The 19,125-nt window shown below is 36.0% G+C and overlaps 1 protein-coding gene across 32 annotated transcripts in view; it reads right to left on the bottom strand.

Annotated features, from left to right (window-relative positions):
* Positions 1 to 19,125, bottom strand: part of Nrxn1 (neurexin 1) — a 1,067,728-nt gene that overhangs the window by 964,140 nt on the left and 84,463 nt on the right. For 20 of the 32 annotated variants that reach the window (XM_037198226.1, XM_037198233.1, XM_028893236.2 and 17 more), the window contains exon 3: positions 2,914 to 2,931. The exons of 8 other annotated variants lie outside the window; for them this stretch is intronic. In XM_037198226.1, the coding sequence (XP_037054121.1) occupies positions 2,914 to 2,931 (18 nt within the window). 4 more of the 32 variants (XM_037198227.1, XM_037198230.1, XM_028893293.2 and 1 more) reach the window with 2 other exon arrangements.

The raw sequence follows: 19,125 nt of genomic DNA, 5'->3' as shown, positions 1-19,125 counted from the left end.
CAAGGAATGTCTTTAACATGGGCTGGGTCTGATCTTTTTCCTCTCTTCAAAAATGAGAAGTTTGATAATTAAATGTGGGTGGGGGTGGGGCAGGCCCTTAGTCACACTGAAATGACAATGCAGAAATGTCCCCTGGTCTGACACATGTGGCAAGTGATTATATCTGCTCAAGTGCAAAACCAAGATAATTAGACATGCAGTTGAAAAGCTTGGATTTATGACACAATCATGTTTCTAAGAAACAATGGGTAAGCTTTAAATAGGTTCAATTAATTATTCACGGGAATCAAAATTATTTATTATTTTAATTAAATGTTGATTTGTGTTCATGTTCCTTTATTTATTTAAGCTATACGCTGCAGACATAATGTCACCAAGAAATTTTCATGAAGATCACTATCTTTCTAAAGAAAACTGTAAATATTCTTGCTTTGATTGGCGCTGAAGCATAGTCTCAATATGTAACCTAGGACAGCCTCATTCATAGCCCTCATGTCTCAGGCTCTCACAGTGCCACCATGCCCAGCCATCGGGATCATCTCAGCAAGCTCTTTTGCCACGTAAAACACTACTTTTTCTGAAAATCATGAGTCACAGGTGCCTAGTCTCAACTCAGAAATAAAGCTACAACTTTTGGGTATATTTTAAGAATTTGATATACAATTAGAGAAATGCAGTATCAAGTTTAAAAATCTGTCTTTTCAATTTCTAGTGCTGCCTCAGATATATCTGAAACTTTGAACTTGGAAACATCATGCATCAGTTGCTCCAATCTGCTTTTTCAAACTCTAAGTTTATTCTGATATCTTGGTAAGTCAGATACAACTAGAAATTGTCAAATAATCACAACATAATATGGAAATTATTTAACAGTGAAGTATGATGTTTCTGGAACATAGTATTTCTAAAGTGATTTCAAAAAATAATCAAAAAGGTGAATAAAAATATTTTATATGATTAATTGAATTATTATATGGTAAAGAGGTTCATTTGTTCAGATTTTTCATTTTTCCATTTAATTTCATATGTGTGTATATATATACATATATATGAATGTATATATTTCTACCTAATAACATGTTTGTATTTCTAGCATTGTTTTGTAGACTACATCAGAAAATTATCTCTGGTAAGATCTAACTTTTATGGAGTTTAGAAAAGAGTCTTAGAAACATGTGGTGGTTTTGACACTGAATCAAAAAGGAAATTAATAAATCCTCCAAAGAGTCCTATTCCCCCTGTTTCATTTCTGCCTCTAAAAGGAGCTTGGCTGCATTCTTAAAGTCACACTGTAAACAGAGACATTAAAATTATGATTTAATAACCTTATTATAACATACTAGGGACCTATATTCTGAGTATCTTATCAATGCCTTGCACCAAATAAGTCTGTGATTACAGAGAAGCATTTCTACTAATTAGATTGATTTTAAAGACCCTTAAAGATTCAAAGAGAAGAAAAAAGAATGAACATTTTACAGAAGAGTTTAAAAATGCAAAGGAAAAATTTACAAATTTCAAATTCAATTAAGGGGCCATAAGTATATGTTCACAATATTAAAATTATGAGACAAAAAAAGTCAGAAGTGATATACAAAGCCAACATTTGGGCAAAATGACATATTGTTTCTTTAGACATTTTTATCTATTTTGCTTGAGTATCAGAGTAGTTCATTAATAATTACTGACTATGAAAAGATCACAAATTTGATGCTGACCTTGCTACTAATCAATGTTGTATTACAGTGAAGTCTTCTTTTCAAAGAGAAATGACCCCTTTGTCACCTCAACTATACTATTCTCACTTCCACTAGAGTAATTTTTCAAGAAATCCTTCATCTGTAGAAATGTAGGGGTTTTTTTATGGAATTACTGCATTTCAAACTGTTGCAGCAAAGTAGGTTTATGTTAAAAGCCATCTCCTGACACATACATGTTGACACATTCATTGCCCACAACTATTAATGCTGTGAGTATATAATGTATATATTATGTATATTATATATGTGCTTGTACTCAGTAGGTAAAGCAAGGTGGATGTCTAAAGGCTGGGCTACACAGCAAGACCACTTTTTAAAAGATGTGTGAAAAAAGATGAGAAACTTGGCTGTCTATTCTTCAGCTGCACCTAAGATTTTTTGTGTTTATCTTTTCAAGATTTGGTTGGTAGCATCATGACTACTTCATTCAAATTCTTTAACAATAAAATGTTGAAATATGCTTATAGGAACCAATGGTAAAAAATAAATAACTTTCTCAAAATTCCATGATTGAGATAATCTAAGAAAACTTGAATCAGTCATCCTAGTTTTCACATATACTTATGTTATAAATATACTTACCCATGATCTCAAGGCAGAACTGTGAGCTTTCATTTCCACTGGCAATGACTTGTATTTCAATCTAAATTTATGTTTCTTTCTTATTTTCAGTGTTTTATCTATGATCTTTTATAATTTGAATAATTTGAAACAAACCAAGGAGAATAAAATGACAGAATGGTAAACATGTCCAACAGAAAAGAAACTACTTTGCTCAAAAAAAGGAAAAAAAAAAAAACAGAATGGAGACAGGACCATGCACTGTGTCAGAAACTGCAAAGAAACACTTTCTTTTTTTAAATAAAAGACATAGCACTGTATCATTTTTCCATACAGAACACTGCATTAATTATTCTAAGGCTCATATGGGCTGCTGAAATGTATAAGGCACTGGAAGTAAGATTGAAAGCATTTTTATCCCTGAGACTAGTGGGGTTGAGGGTGCATTTGTGTTCCATATGCAAAGGGATACACAACTAGAAATCAACGGATGATCAGAAAAGTCAACTTACCGTCTATATTCAAGATGTACTCTAGTAATACTGGGAAATAAAAAGCAAAGGAGTTGGAAAATAAGGTAGAAAGCACCCACCTTCCACATTGTTGTCTTCTGAAAGCACATGACAGGGAAGGAGAGAAAAGGAAAAACATTCATTAAGCAGCATGCAGACTGGACCTTGCCTTTGCATGTCTTCCTCATGCAAGGCACCAAACACATCATGCAAGTGCTCCATCACTGTCATTCAGGGGGAAAAACAAAGCCACGGGGGAGCGGGTTCCCTCCCATTGCACAGCACTGTCAGGTCCTGAACAAAGGGCGTTTGTTAAGAAGTCTTTCAATGCTCCATTTAAAGTGAGCTGTATTGTTACTACAGGTTGCTGGCAAGGTCTTTCTAGGCAATTTTTAAAAGTTTTTTATTTTTACTCTTAGTAATTATAAAAGACTCTATTTCTATATATTTATTTGAATCTCTGTAAAAGAAAGCCCACTGGTAATAGCTGTGAAATTTCACCAAAAGTTACTTTACTTCTGCCAAACATGTTATTTCCATTGTCCCTTGGTTTTGAATGTTTCTAATAACTTCCTTAGAATAATAAATACAACATAGATTTGTGCAACTAGTATCTATAATTTATTTGGTTTATTTATTATAAGGTCCAGTTTTATTATAAATGATGGTTTGCTATAATTTACTAAGATGCTGTTGAAAATATGGTGACTAGAAAAAGTGGCCATTGCAAAGGAAGCACATTAAATCTGGCTTATTGTGGCTAAGCTGAGGCTAACATTTAACAAAAGCTTCCTTGTGTTTCATAAACCTATATGATATTTATATATTTATGTATACATACATGCATAAACACACAACAAATATATGTGCATATATATATGTATATATATATATATCCCATTTAAGTGTACAGGGCTTAAACTGATTAATATTTACTGAGCAATTCTAGACTATTTAAGACATAGGACTTGGCAGATAAGACTGGGAAGGGAACGCAGTCATAGGAACTCAGGGAAAAGCAAGGTTTTAATATTTATCATAACATTTTAGTAGTTAATTATATTGACTGAAGTTCTATTGTCATTCTTATATTTTTATATTTGTTTAGTTAACTTTACATTATTCAGGGATCATTTGAACAAAAACAGTTTAAAAACTAAAGCAATATGCATGTAAGTAATTGGAGGAAAAAATTGAGTATAAATGTGCTGCTTATACTTAAAAGTTTAAGTGCTATTTCTCCAGTGGATGAACTAATCAATAAATTTAGAGTTATGATTTTGTTTGAATCATATAACTAGAGACTGAAATACACAGGTGTATTAACTCATTCTAATAGTAAGAGGCACCTGATTAGTGGGGACATGATGCTTTTAGGCAATACTTGGTTTGCTAGAGTTTATTTTTTAAAGAAACATTTTTAAAAATTCAAATATTTGGTATGATTTTTTTCAATTATTTTGGTTTTTAATTTATTAAATAAGTAAACTGAATTGATTACTTATCAATAGGTATTCTGACATGACATATACACAAATATTTAAATATGTTTACTGCTTTATATTGGAAATATGCAAATAACTATGTTTATGATATACATTGGTTTGTATCTGCCTCTGGAAACTAATTTCTACTTAAGGTATTTTTTTCAATGATTACTCAATATGATCATTAAAATAAAACTTTAAATTCTGAGGAGAATCAATCCCTCTGATATTATTGAATTGCTGGAAGAAAAAGAAGAAAAGGAAAGCACAGAGTAGTGACTTAGGAAAGGATGCTGCGGCTGTAAGGTTAAGGTCATTGGCTCCATCCACAAACAACAGTTCTCTTTCACTGTTAGGAGAGGAAAAGGTCCAAAGGTCGCTCTGTAGATCCTGCCCTGACATTCAGGTTTTCTCCATTCTTACTCAGAGAGAGAATGTGCTTAACTGAGGGGCATCTGGTGTGTAAATTCAGGTCGGGCCCAATGTACAACCAAACCTGACCTGTGTATGCTGAGAAAATTTTTCTCAGAATATGTGGGTTGCCCAAAGAGCTAAGCTATTAGAGTGAAATATAAAAGGATATATCAATTTCATTTAAAACATGCTGAAGAGAGTTGGCCTCAATCAGACTTGCCTTAAGTTTCTACAATTTTCAAATTTAATAATGGAAATACACACACCATGAAAGAAACAGAAAAGAAAAAAATCGCAAGCTTCTCTCTCTTCCTTTCATTCTACACTACATTCTGGTGTCCATTTGCTGACGATGATAGTTGAAACTTGTTGACCTGAGGCTAGCCCATGCATTACTTCACAATGTGGCTGCAACTCTAACTTACGGTACTCGATCCGTCACCAGGCATTTTCCCCTGGCTTTCTAGCCTGTTCCTATGTGAAATGATGGATGCTGAATTAGAAGAAAATACATTTTTTTATCTTTCCAACTTCAGTGAGTGTGCAAACAAATGCTATTAGAGTTTTGAGCGGTAACAGGGAGGAGCTGAGTTTCAGCATGCCTTAGTGCACGGGAAGGCAGTTTATTATCAGTTTAATACAAAGTAGAAAGGGACCCACCTGGCCTTACCTGTAGATTTTGTCAAAGGAGGACACATCTCTTAACACATAAAAACCCTGGCTTAGGAAGTCACAAGAAAACTCACCAAATCAACTAACCTGGTGTCATAGGTACTCACAGAGACTGGACAACCAGGGAGCCTGCATGGGACTGACCTAGGCCCTCTGCATATATGTGACAGTGGTGTAGCTTGGTCTTCTTGAGAGACTACTAACAGTGGGAACAGGGGCTGTCTCTGACTCTTTTGTGCTGGCTTTTGGGACACTATTCCTCATGCTAAGTTGCGTTGCCCAGACTTAATATAAGGCAAAGTACTTAGTCCTTACTACAACTTGATATGCCATGTTTTGGCAATATCCATGGGAGGCCCGCTCTTTTCTGAATAGAAGAAGGAGGACTGGGGGAGGGGGGGATAGGAGAAGGGGAGAAACCAGGAAGGAGGGGAAACTGCAGTCAGGATATAAAAGGAAGGGAGGGAGGAAGGGAGGAAGGCAGAGAGGGAGGGAGGGAGGGAGGGAGGGAGGGAGGTAGGGAGGAAGGAAGGAAGGAAGGAAGGAAGGAAGGAAGGAAGGAAGGAAGGAAGGAAGGAAGGAAGGAAGGAAGGAAGGAAGGAAGGAAGGAAGGAAGCAATCCTGGCTTCTTAGTTTTGCAGACCTAACTAATTTCACTGGTGCATGAGCAGGTCTCTCGGTAATCAATTCTACTGTTATTACTGTGCCATTTATGAAAATCTTGCTTTTGTATTCCCTAGCTATATAAAAGTCAGGAATCCAAACCTGTAAAAAATTTCCCTTTCATTCCTTTAAAACATGCTTCCCCACCAAATGGGCATCAAATACCAAGGAGTCTGTCATTCTAGGAATGATAGCTGTGTGTTGGCATAAGGGAAACAGCAGACCACTGCACTGTGTCTAAGTTACTACAGAAGTGTAGCTAGTGAGATTTGTTTCTTTTGCTGCTAGCTTGTAAGAATGCAAGCCAGTAGAAGAGCCTATCATGAAGGCACACAGAAGCTGCTTTCACTGTAGTTTTGAGATCTCAGTTGGGCGGGCGGCCCCACAGAGAACTAAGTGAAAGATAAACACTTGGCGCCTCAGTCTTTATTTGGTGTCTGTCTCCGTTATTCTGGGTCAGGTCAGGTTCCTACTTGAGTCTACCTACCTAACATATGTCATCCTTCCGGGCTGAAGTCACACAGGTAAGTCATTGTCCTAAACCTAGTCACCTTGGATTCCAAGAAGAGCAAGATCTCTAGGCAAGATTCTCCCCACCTTCTCCTTGCATCACACACACACACACACACACACATACACACACACACACACACACACACACACACACACACACACACACACGAATATAGACAATTATCCATGAAGGTGAGACTGCACCTGGAACTAAAGTAGTCATTGTGCAGGAACCAGAGGGTCTCCACAGTTAATGACAACGATTAGTATTTTATGGAAACACCTTAAGAGACCGGAGCAGAAGCAATCATGGAGCTTAATAGGACCATACATTGACAAGGATTGCTTAATTACGCATACCCCTTGTCCTTTAGTGAATCTAAACATCATGTCAGACTTGCTAACATGAACTTGGGAACACTAGATCCTTTTGTATCTTTCTCTGCCCGCTCTTTTCACCGCAACTGGCCTCTAACTGGCCTGCTGATGGAGATGGTGCGCTTAACCTATTTAGGCTTCTGGAGCTCAGGCCCATGGCCTAAAAATCTCCTTAAAGTTTCTGCACTTGATCCTAAGCATATATGCATCTAGAAAAAGAAAAATGAATAAGAAAATGAGTGTGTTTGTTTCAGTATCCGCTCCTCCCCCACCCGCCCACCAGCAGAAACTGAACCCTGCTGAGTAAACAAAATTTGTAATAAAGTGCCACAAACAACACCTTTTGGTATAATCAACATGTTGACCACTATGAGGGTCCTCGTCTATATGTGCAGCAGTGGTCAGTTTGTGTGCCACGGCAGACCTTAAGATTTGGCCAGCAAAGCTACCAGGAACCACTCAGGCATAGTCCCTACTGCACACTGGGGCTTCCTTCCTTTCCTTTCAGTGGCCCCTTCATTGTCCTTCGCTCCCTTTCTCTTCCATCCAAACTGGCACTGTTACAGGTAACTTGTCACACAGATGCAACCCTGGTGCTGGCGGCGGGAAGCAGCAGCAACAAAGCTACACTTCTATGTCCTGGCCCATTCAGTGAGTCTGGAGCATCCTTACTCTCATTTTCTAGCTCCTCACATTGCTTCCTAAGACTTTACCCCTTACTGCAGGGACTGGATGCCAGGATAGAAGGGTCTGGTTCCCATGGTGGCACAGGATGGAGCTTTGCTTGGCCTTGATTTTTTTTTCTCTTAGTTTGGCAGTGAAAGCCTTTAGAAAACCTCAATAGTCTGAGGCTACTTCAAGGACCAGGAAAGGGAGGGAATCACTGAAACTGTGGATTTATGCAGCACTCAGCCAGAGGAAGAGAAACACTGGCCAGGCAAGAGGAGGTTCAAATGGAAAATAAAGCATAAAGGTCCATTATGGACACTTACAAGAGGAAAGAAACAGCTCTGGGCAAGAAACGGGCAAATTACAAAGCATTTTTTAAACAGATGGCCTCAGCTCCTGTTCCAAAACTACCGAAAGGAGATTCCAAGGTTCTCCCAGCAGCCTGCTCCATCCTGATCCGGGGGCATGAGTGCAGCCAATTGGAGCTGAGCCAGTGGACGTCTTCACTGCCCAGGAGTGAAAGGGGAGCGACTTCTAGACCAAGTGCAGCAGGAGAGACATGACGTTGGTATTCGAAGACATTTTAGAAAGTAAAAAGACCTGGTATTTCATTCAAAATGTCCTATCTCAGTGTCAACACTCAGAGAGAGTAATGAGAGCAAAGAGGGAGAGGAAGGACAGCAGGAGCAGAGGGGCACTGACGCCTGTTCTGGTACTGAAGCTGTCTGGGGGGGTCTGTGGGAACTTAGCACCGACTGGTCAACCTATTACAACCCATATTCAATGAATCCTCCATTAAAATGTAATTTCTTTATATAAGAGGTCATCACAAATATTGCTTAAAATTGTTTCACTTTTCGTTATGATTTATAGAGAGATTTTCAGTTCAATATTTCTGCATTCTTCTCAGGAGTTGAACTTAGGAAGGAGACATTGTGTAGAATGGTAATGAACACAGTCTATGGTGCATCTGTTCCAGCCATTTAGCCATCTTGTAATTACTTGCTTAGTAATAAGTGCTTTCTCATATGGGATTGACAGATAACATTGAGCAGAATGTTGCCTGGGAGCTTCCCTGCCTGAGCTAAGCCACTATGCTGCAAAATCATTTTAAAAAATGCTACATCAGATGAGCAGTGTCTGCCCTTCTGAGAATCTGAAGTCAGAATATTTAGAAAGCCTAAACAAAAGTGGGGACCAGAGTCGGGGGTAATTTTGTATGTGCCCATCCATGTTTCTGGGTACACTTGGGATTCCAATACTCAGTGTGGTTTTGTCTATGACCAAATGGATAGCAGTCTTTGGGCCTGTGTGCGTGTGTGTAGTAGAGAACACTGCAGAGTGTATGCTAATCTTTGCATTGTTGACAGAGAAAATAAATTCTACTAAATGAGGCCAACCCTTCTTATTCTAAAGGAGATGTCGACCATGTCTGAGATGGACAGTTTTTTGTTGTTGTTCTTGCTCACAAACCATTATCACAGACATTTTTCAAACAAACCTTAAAATACTTATGACTACTTGTCTAGGCTTGGGTTCTCAGAACAGTCCAAAACACATCTGTTTAATTTTTCTAAGAAAAACCAAGAGAATTTTATGATGAAATTCAGAGGACTTTGCATAAAACATGACTAAACTATATTATAAAAAGAAATCTAAATTTAGTGCTCAACAAATTAAATTTACATATATTACATAAAAATAACGCTGTTTATATAATATGACTGACTTACCAATTAAATATTTTTATATGTACAAAAAACAGAACTTATTACAAAATAAGAAATGTTTTTAGTTGTTACTTTAAATTCAATAGTAGATTTACACATTTATTAAATACTTTAAGAGGAAATGCACTGAATAATAAAAGGAATTTTTAAACTACTCAAAGGTTTTTCATTTTTTACTTTGCTTCATATGCAGAATTCAATATAGTTGCAAGTGTTGGGATTTGCAGTTAATGCTAAAATTTTGTAGAAAACATTGAAAAGCATTGGAATGTATTTTCTTTCTGGTTAAGTTAATTGGATCAGACTTAAAATTTCCCAGAAACTCTCAGACGAAAATACTGCTAATAAACCAACAAATCTTTAATGATCTTTTCAGTGTAGGTTATTTACAAAGGAAGAAAATGGATGTGAAGGGTTCCTCCACTCTCCAGAAATTCAAATCATTTAGACTATGATGACCTGAGGTTTAAACCCAGGAAATCACTGTTTTCAGGTAAAAAATGGAGGTGATACCAACAGCCTCCTAGGGACAAATGTCATATTTGTAAGTTGGCAGTTTCCCAGAAACTGCTGCTCCTACTTCCTAAAAATAATAACTAAAATCAGGTTAAAGTGAAACTTTACTTTATTCTTCAGAATCAACCATTCTACTTTCTAATGAAAGTTGAAAACAAACAAGAAGAATGTAAATTTTTGTAAAATATGAGTAAGTGCTAGAAGTTCTGAAGGAATGTAGTCCATATGTTCTACCAAAAAGAGAATGAAAATCCGGGATTAGCACCTGGGGAGTCACTGCCGTTTTTTGGTGGGCTGACTCTGACACCTTTTCATTGTCACATGATCCCCTTCATCAGCACAGTGTAGCTGAGTGGCTTGCCCAAGTCATCCAGAGAGCTAACGAACAAGAGGACTAGACAAAGACTGAACTTATCTAGCTGTGCAGAGCAGGAACATTGTAGGTGAAGAGTTTCTTTAATTAATTGGAAAATTTTGTTGATTCGATAAAGTCAAAGAAAAAATACTGTAAAATAGTTGAATATTCTTCCTATATTGTTAGAAAAATTTGCTTTCTTGAAAAAAAAATCACATCTAGAAAATAAAATCTTTGCTCTAACTTTAACATCAATGGTGAGGCCAGGGCTCCTAACCATATTTACCAGGCACTTCAAATGCTTGAAATGAAGGGCAGGGCATTCTCCAAGTACTTTGCTGTCTTTAAAACTTAAAGGAAGCCATGCATTTCATTCACAGTCCAAAATAGTTTGCTTCCTTTGAAAAACATCTGCGGTAAAGTTTCTCTTCATTCAACAGTAAATATTTGGTCATTGATTTTATCCAATATAAATTTGCCATATGAGGCCCACCTCTCCTTTCACTTTAGTGAGACAAGCACATCTGATCGAATAGGACTTCACATGTCTGTTGTATAGTGTATCTCTTAGGAGCTAGGCATGAAAGTCATATTTTTACTATCAGAATCAGCAACAAGGAAGGAAATAAAAGCTAAGTATATTGGCAAATTTCTGGGGTTTTTTTTTGTTTTTTTTTTGTTTTTGTTTTTGTTTTTTTTTAATGTTTCAGAAAACAAAATAAAAGGAAAATAGAATGTAACCAGTTTGACACCACTGGAGAGGTCACACATGTAGTTTGGGAACTAACCTCTAGTAATCAATGAGCTGACATGAGTGCTAGCCCAAGTGTAAGGGGGTTCCACAAGGCTGAACAACCTGTCTTCTACCTGTTGGTTTACTCACTTCCTCATTTAATGTGGCCCTGAAATGTCAGGCTCCAGTTAAGCAAACACACGTGAATACAAGTGAAGAATTCATTTGTGGTCACACAAGACATAACTCCATCCTTCACTGTAGTTCGATTTACTCTTTAAGTAACATAATGGAAAGGTTATAGAGAGGTTATTTCTTAACATTGTACAAACTGGTCTATGGTTGTCATGGGAAAAAAACTGCATTCTTTGGACACAATTTTGAGATTGAAAATTTAACTCATTACATGTTTATTATACAACTCATTATATGTTTCTTTAAAATGCCTGGCAAGACTATTATATAATAATGACTTCAATTAAAAAAAGAGAGAGAGAGAAAGAACTTCCTTCTGATTTCCCAGCTTCTTAAGTATTTTTAGAAGCCAACCTTAAAAAGCAAACAAGAATAACAAAAACATGCTAACGAAGATCAGTACGCTCTCAGCTGGCATCACATTGACCAGTAGGCCAACAGACATACATCTAATTGTGCTGCATTTCATGGGAAAACTTGAAATTTGCTTTTTTATTTCAACTTTGTTCTATTATAAAACCTAGCAAAACTAGGTTAAGAAAAATATAATAAATACATTTACATTATTACTAGTAACACATCTACTCTTTAAACACTGAAAATAGTTATTCTATTGATGACAAGCAATAAATAAGATGTAGACTTTCTTATATATCAGGTTCAATTATTAATGTTTGTACAAATAGGACTAGAGATCAAATCAAGTATTCTTCCATTGAGCTAGGCTCAGTGCTTGGTTCTTCAAGACCTGCTCCTGTATTTACAAATTATGTATTTGTAGATAAGGATGGAAATAAACCCCGCATCACCATCCTGATTCATCCTTCCAAGTGCTCAGATTGTAAGTGTGTAATACCACTATTACATTTCACTTGGAATTAAATAATAGCAATAATGGAGCTCCTTGGTTATTGCAGCCAAATTCTACATGATGGGCAGCCATATGATCACTGGTTACCAGACTGAACAACACAGATTATATTTCTGCCATTTCAGAAAATGCTATGGGAGTACTCATGAGAGTTAAAAAGCTTCTAAAAGGTCTCTGATAATATCTAATGATAGCAAGTTGTATGTGTTCTTTATTTCTGTTCATTAAGGGGCATGAATTAAATTCACAATTATTTTCTGAAAGAAAATATCAATTTAGATTGGATGTGGTTATTGCATTTGTGCAACATAGAGAGCTATATAATGTTTTCACTTTAATTTCAAAATAATACAAATAATTGAGAAATAACCCAATAAGGTTTTTATTGTAGTCATCTTAAATGCTTTTGACTAATTCAAACTCTGAACAATTATTACTTTTAATCATAAGTCTTTTTTAACCATTATAACATCATATCCTGAATACCTCTTGTTTGCTAATAAATTAAATTTAGCAATATAGTATTTTATTACCCATTATCATTGCTCATCCTATTCAGTATTCCACTCAATGTTATCCAATATTATTGACTTTAAATTTCAGTATATGACAATTTTTAAGGAACAGTAGGCTAATAATTTATTTTTAGAGCAGGTAAAATGTATATTGCACCTCATTCTTTTACAGGGAATTTTCTTATGAAAATAATAACTTAAAGACCTCCATTCAAATCAAACAGGCCTCCTGTTCAGAATTACATTGTGGAAAATAAGCCATATGGACAAAAGCACCAGCCTTCCTGTAGGACTGCAATGCAGCAAACACAGAAAACGGTGAAGCTAAAAAGAGCAGTGTGAATCCTGAGTTCACTCCGCTCTGTCAGAGGCTGAGCTTGCTAAGGGGCTGTTCTGTAAAAAACAAATGCCTATGATGAGTACTGTAAAACCACCCAACACTATATGGGAAAATATGAATTGGGGGAATAGCAAAGCAAGTAAGGTGGCAAAATTGGTCAGGAAATAAACTGACAGACTAATCATGGTCACATGAAGAATGAATAAAATAGGCCTAGAAAGATGGTGGCCTGTAAAGTGCTTGTCATACAAGCTGAGGAACTGAGTTCAGGTTCCGAATAACAGTGCAAAAACCTGGCAGAGTGGGTGCATCTATTAGCCCTGGGCTGGGGATGGAATCAAAAATCCCAGGGGCTTGCCGGTCAGCCAACCTCAACAACTGGTGAGCTCCAAGTCTGGTGTGAAATCCTATGTCTAAAAGTAAGTGAGCAGAGGCAGAGAGATAGAGTAAGACATTCAACATCAACTTCTGGCTTCCACAGGAACAGGAATGGGCAAGCATACCCTCAGACATGCATAAACCATACACAACACTTACATACCCTCAGATACATGCATAAATCATATAATACACACACACACACACACACACACACACTGAGTAAAATACATAATCAAGTTTCGGTAGACCCACTAAGTTTATGTTCAGGACGTAAAGAATTATTGCCATTCTGATCTAAATGCTGATCACTAGTTATCAGAAAGTGTCCTTTTTATGTTAATAATATCAAATTTCCACTGTTATATAGTAATAAAGGAAGCAATGTCAGAATGGAAATAAAACATATATTTATGGCCTCAAGTACCTACAGAGTAATATTGATCCGATATCCCAAGCACATGAGCTATTGACTGGTATATGAAATAAGTACTGGGAAGAGCAAATGATCCTCAAGAGACATGGAAGTCATCTGCTGAAGCCCTGCCCCATGACATTAGAATGGCTTGAAAGAGATTACACAACATTATCAGTTATTTATTTTAGTCCAAAGAAGAAAATACATGTTCATAGTCAAAGTCAGTATTGTATTTAGATTCAATTTTACATCTTATAAATCAAGCAAAGCTTATCTTAACATCAAATAATAAATAAGCATTAATAGATCAACTTAATCACCTTAAAAGATTTCTGATATTATTTCAGCAGAACAAAAGGTTTATTGTGTACAGTATTTGTATTGGATAATAGCTACTGAAAACAAAGCATTACAGTGGGACCTCACCTTGTATGCAATGGGCATCTTAACTGAAGTAAACTCTGCTCAACACATACAGTATTGAAAGGAATACTCAGTACATGAGGAAAATGAAGAGTAGAAAAGTCTCTATTTTCTGAAATACCACATAGGCAGCTTTGATGTCATTGATTACTAAGCTACTCTTAAAACAGCATAGAAAATGTTTGGACTGACTAATGAAAGGACAGACCCAATCACTTAAAATGGGTCTATTAGTTAAAAATAAAAAGTTGAAATTTGAAAATATAAGTATAGTGCAGAGCAAAAGGATTACAATAAATAGTGAAAATCTAGACACTATACCATATCTCTTAAGTAACTAGATATCTTGACAAAGTCTACACGATCGTGAAAAATGTACAGTTTTTTAAGGCTTCATGTCATCATTCCTGGAAAGGGGCTTGGAAAGAACAGGAGAATAGAATTAAAAGACATCTTGATTGTGCTGCTGCACAGGTTTAAAGAGTCTGTATGTCTTTAAAAAATAATATTTATTCTTTGGCCCATTTGCCAAATGTTTAAAGTACTCCATACACTCATTGTGGTTCACCACAGGAGCATAAAACCATTTATTTAATAATAGCAAATCCTAAATAATTGTATGTTGAGGTAATATCCATTTAATGATGCTGGCCATGATATGATAATATTATAATTAATGCTTCCTATTCAATTTGCATGTTCAAGAATCTTTGCTCTTATATGTGTACATACACACACATACATATTCATATGTGTATATATATACAGGTATATATATATACACATACACACACATACATATGTTGCTTCATACATATACACTTAATGCCTTATTAATTACTGTTTTAATTTCCAAGTTTCTATGAATCTAGCTCTGGGTTAGGGACGAGTAGGTTTCTTTTCATAGGTAAGCTTTCTTTGCCACTGTGAATTTTCCTAAATTAGCCTTAGATCAGTGGTTCTCAACATGTGGGTCATGCACCTTTGAGGATCAGACAACCCTTTTACAGAAGTTGCTAAGGCCATCAGAAAACATAGATGTTTACATTACAATTCATAGCAGTAGCAAAACTACAGTTATGAAGTAGCAATAAAAATAATTTTATGGTTGGGGGGATCACTATAACATGAGGAACTGTATTAAAGGGTCGCAGCAATGGGAAGCTTGAGAACCACTGGTCTTAGAGAATCAAGGCACTTTAATCATTACAAATATTTTGGAGGGAGAAGAGTGAACAGGAATCTAGTATCCCTTCTGTTCAAGCTATTAAGAAGCTCTAGAGTCATCAGCTGGTTATGTCTACCTGCTTCTCTCCATGGATTGTTATTGCTAAAGGAAGGCTGGTAATGAAGGTATGGTGTAGAAAGTACTTATCATTAACTCATGGTATACTTCATCTAAGGTAATCCCAATTAATAAACTGACATAATAATTATCACAAAAGTAGAAAGAAATCATTAAGGTTCAAGGGCACAAATAATCTGTTTTATTCATTACTTCATAAACATTTTAGCACATGAGAAATTAAATGAAATACTAAATGACAGAGTTAGGTACTCTGGTGCCCAATCCTGTGTTCTTTCCTCTATATTACTGATGTTCAGCAAATCTCCAATTTGTCACATAGACCCTAAAAGTTTCTGAGTGTGTCTGTGGGGGAATAAATCTTGCAAACTAAAAAAAAAAAAAATCTTTTAAACAGAACCTGAGTCAAAATTATGATTAATCACGAAGCTCCTTTATTTACAATTGCCTGTGAAATATGAGCAGCATTTGCTCGGAGTAATTACATTGTTTCTTGGTAAATTTAGAAACGTAAAACCAATTTTTATCAAATTAAATTATTTTGATGAAAATCAAAATCAAAATTTTGCACCATTTTAATAAACTTTGTGATTTATTGACTACAATGAGATCTGAACCAGATGGATTCCAAAGCCCTACCACAGATTTCAACACATTTTCATCTATCTCACAATTTGCCTTTTTAGATTTGAAAATCCAGAAAGCTACTTAAAATGGAATTCTTCATATCTTGAGCTAAATAGCTAGACTTACGTTTCATCTGAATTGGTTAATACCGTATCTGATGTATAGATATTACATATAAACATTGACCTAATTAAAATGATTAAAGCAAATATTTTGCAAATGTTCCCGACCTTTATTTAGGTATTTTAAAATACTACATTCAGTGATGCTAATCTGGTAAATAAAACAAAGGCCTCCTGAGTCCATGGGGATGGATGTTTTTATGGTTACACTTGTTCTGTGGTTATCCCACCATGCAGAGTTAACTGGATCATCCATGTGCAGTCACAGTCATCAATTACACCGTTCAGTGACTTGTAATCCACTAAACTGATTCCTGCTTAGGCTGTACAGCAGTATAATGAGATTTTTTTCCCTACCTAATGCTTATTCTTATTTATGGTTCTGAAATTCTGAATGTACTATCTTATAATCAATAAACATAAGACACAGTCATATTTAAAAATTGAGCGTTTTAGAATTCTAAAGCTGAAATGAATCTTTAACACATAACAGAATCAAAGGCACAGCTGTATAGTACAGTATCTCCTTGTTCTCAGGGCTACAGCTTTGAACATAACTCCAGGAAGCAAACTGCTTAGAAAAGAGACTTCAGGGAGCTGTCTCTCTACCCTAACTGAGGGTAGGAATCCAAATAAGGCTAAAATTTGTATTTTCTTCTCACATGAATTTGTGATTGAAAACTAGAATCCCGACTTTCTTGTCAACAATACTCAAAACTAAAATGTAAGAGGGGGGGGGCTAAGAACTAAGACAACCACTCAAAATATTTACAGTATTTAGACTCTCACCCCAATTTTTAAAAAAGGACATATATTTTGCCTACCTGAAATAGAGATAGGAGTTCACATGTAATTTTATTTTACAGATGAAGACAACTATGCTCAGCTACTAATTTATGTCACCAGCAAGCAGAAACTCTAAGAACCAGAGTTATCCCACAGAAGCTTGTCACAAAGAAAATGATTTATCAAATGTAGAACTAAAGCAGGACCCTCTCTTTTTGCATCAGAACCACACTGAGAAAATATTCCACAGGCCTGAGTAGGAAGTATTTGAAGCAACTATCCCTATTGTAACTCTTAACTTGACAAGATTTATGTGCCGACAAGTCTTGAAATCCAAAGCAAAGACAGATGTAATAATATGCAGTAAGTCTCAGAAAGAAAATAAACTGCAAAGTCATTGGAAAATGCATGCCAGTGGAAATGAGGGAAAATTCAATGGTGCATTTTATGTTTCTTCTAAACACCTTCTTAGAACAAATATTAAGCAAATCGTCTTTGTTAGGTCTTGGCCTTTGATTGCTGAAAAGTCGTGGGAATTACTTGGATAAGAGCAACGGAAGAGCCACCTTGCCTCTGATAAAAATCAAAATTGGCCTCAACATTCCAAACACACGGGTTTATTTGTGTTTAGAGAGAATTAAAAAAGGGACTTGCAGATCTTGTTTCAAAATTGATTTTTCACTTGCCTAAAATAGTAAACAGGGTAAGTGGGAACTATAAACTGGGAATGTGTATTTAGCTACCAACTGGTATGCATGAGTAAAAGCACATCTTTGGGGGCAAAACAGCCTGAGATGAGCTGACCCAATTTAGTTACATAAGTTATAGAAAATGGGTTTAAAGCCTTCTGTGAAAGTTATCAATACTATGTCTTCAAATTCATAGTTCCAACCATACTATGACAATGAGCAGGTCATTTCTCACTGTGGCTTCCATGTCCCTCTCTGTAAATTAGGAGATAATCAAATTTACTTTATTGTATAATTATAAATTAGTGAGACTTACATAAATTGCATACATTAGATATCTAGGTATTTCTCTAATCCTGTTAACTAGTTTTCTATGATGAAAAATGGGGGTAAAGTACATAAGTGAAACTGAATTTTAGTCTTAATACATTTAAGAATTGTCTTACCCTATACAATGCTTCTATCTAGCAAAAGGAAATTGTATACTGAGTAACACTGAGTTTGAATGCCAACTGATTTCCAAAACGATGCAGTATAATTAGGAAATTCATGAATCAAACTCCTGTTTATGCCTGTACTGTAAAGGCTAATCATTTGTTTGTTTTCTATAAGAAAGACTTGATTAAAGCCTCCAGCCGCAATAATTAAATAACCCTGTGCTTGAAGGACGCCAGCTTGGCTACTGCTGCAGTGTGCTAAACCCATAATGAAGGCACAGGGATGCATATCAATTAACAAACCAGTGACATTTACACTAAGAGGACAAAACAGACTTCTTTTAGGAAGAATGTTCTCAATGACTCTATGTATTCCCCAGACTGCAATGGAAACTGTCATCTACATACAATGTTTAGATCAGGCTCTGACCCATATGATGACTTCAAAGAGTTCTGTAGAATGGATCAGTTGGTGTTGTAAGGTTCTCAGGCACAGCAGTGGTCTCTTTTGCAAGTATTCAACTGTGCCGTCGAAGTGTGAGAGAAGTCATAAGAAATATATAAATATGCAAGACCGTGCTCCAGGAAAGCTAGTTTGCCTAACCCTGAGCCTCAGTTTGGTGGGCCGCTGACCCAGTTCTGAATTCTTCAGTACTATAATGTATTTTCTTAGAAAAAGCAATACTAACTCTCATGTAGGTAAAGCAAGGGAATATAAAATGGAGTGTAGTGGATAAGAACATTTGTCAAGTTTCAAAGCCTAAGTTACTCTGTTTCTACACAGTTCATGAGGAAGATCATGGCAGGGTGAAATCTGCATATGGTTGGTTGAGATCAAGTAATTCCAAAATTGGAAGCTTTTGGGGAAGAACATTTGTAAATGTACTTGTGAAGTGTCAAAACTATGTCTAGTTATTACTTGTTGCATTTTTCCACTGTACATTTTAAAACTCCTGAAAGTCACACCTACTCAGAGACAAACGCAGAGGGTACACTGTGCAAAATCACTGAGAAGTGATTTAATGAAGTCCAGATATTAAAAAGACTAAAATAGA

This window comes from Peromyscus leucopus, chromosome 22 (genome assembly GCF_004664715.2).
Source record: "Peromyscus leucopus breed LL Stock chromosome 22, UCI_PerLeu_2.1, whole genome shotgun sequence".
NCBI lineage: Eukaryota > Metazoa > Chordata > Mammalia > Rodentia > Cricetidae > Peromyscus > Peromyscus leucopus.
Note: the sequence above shows the minus strand (reverse complement) of the source record. Positions and strands in the feature narration are given on the sequence as shown.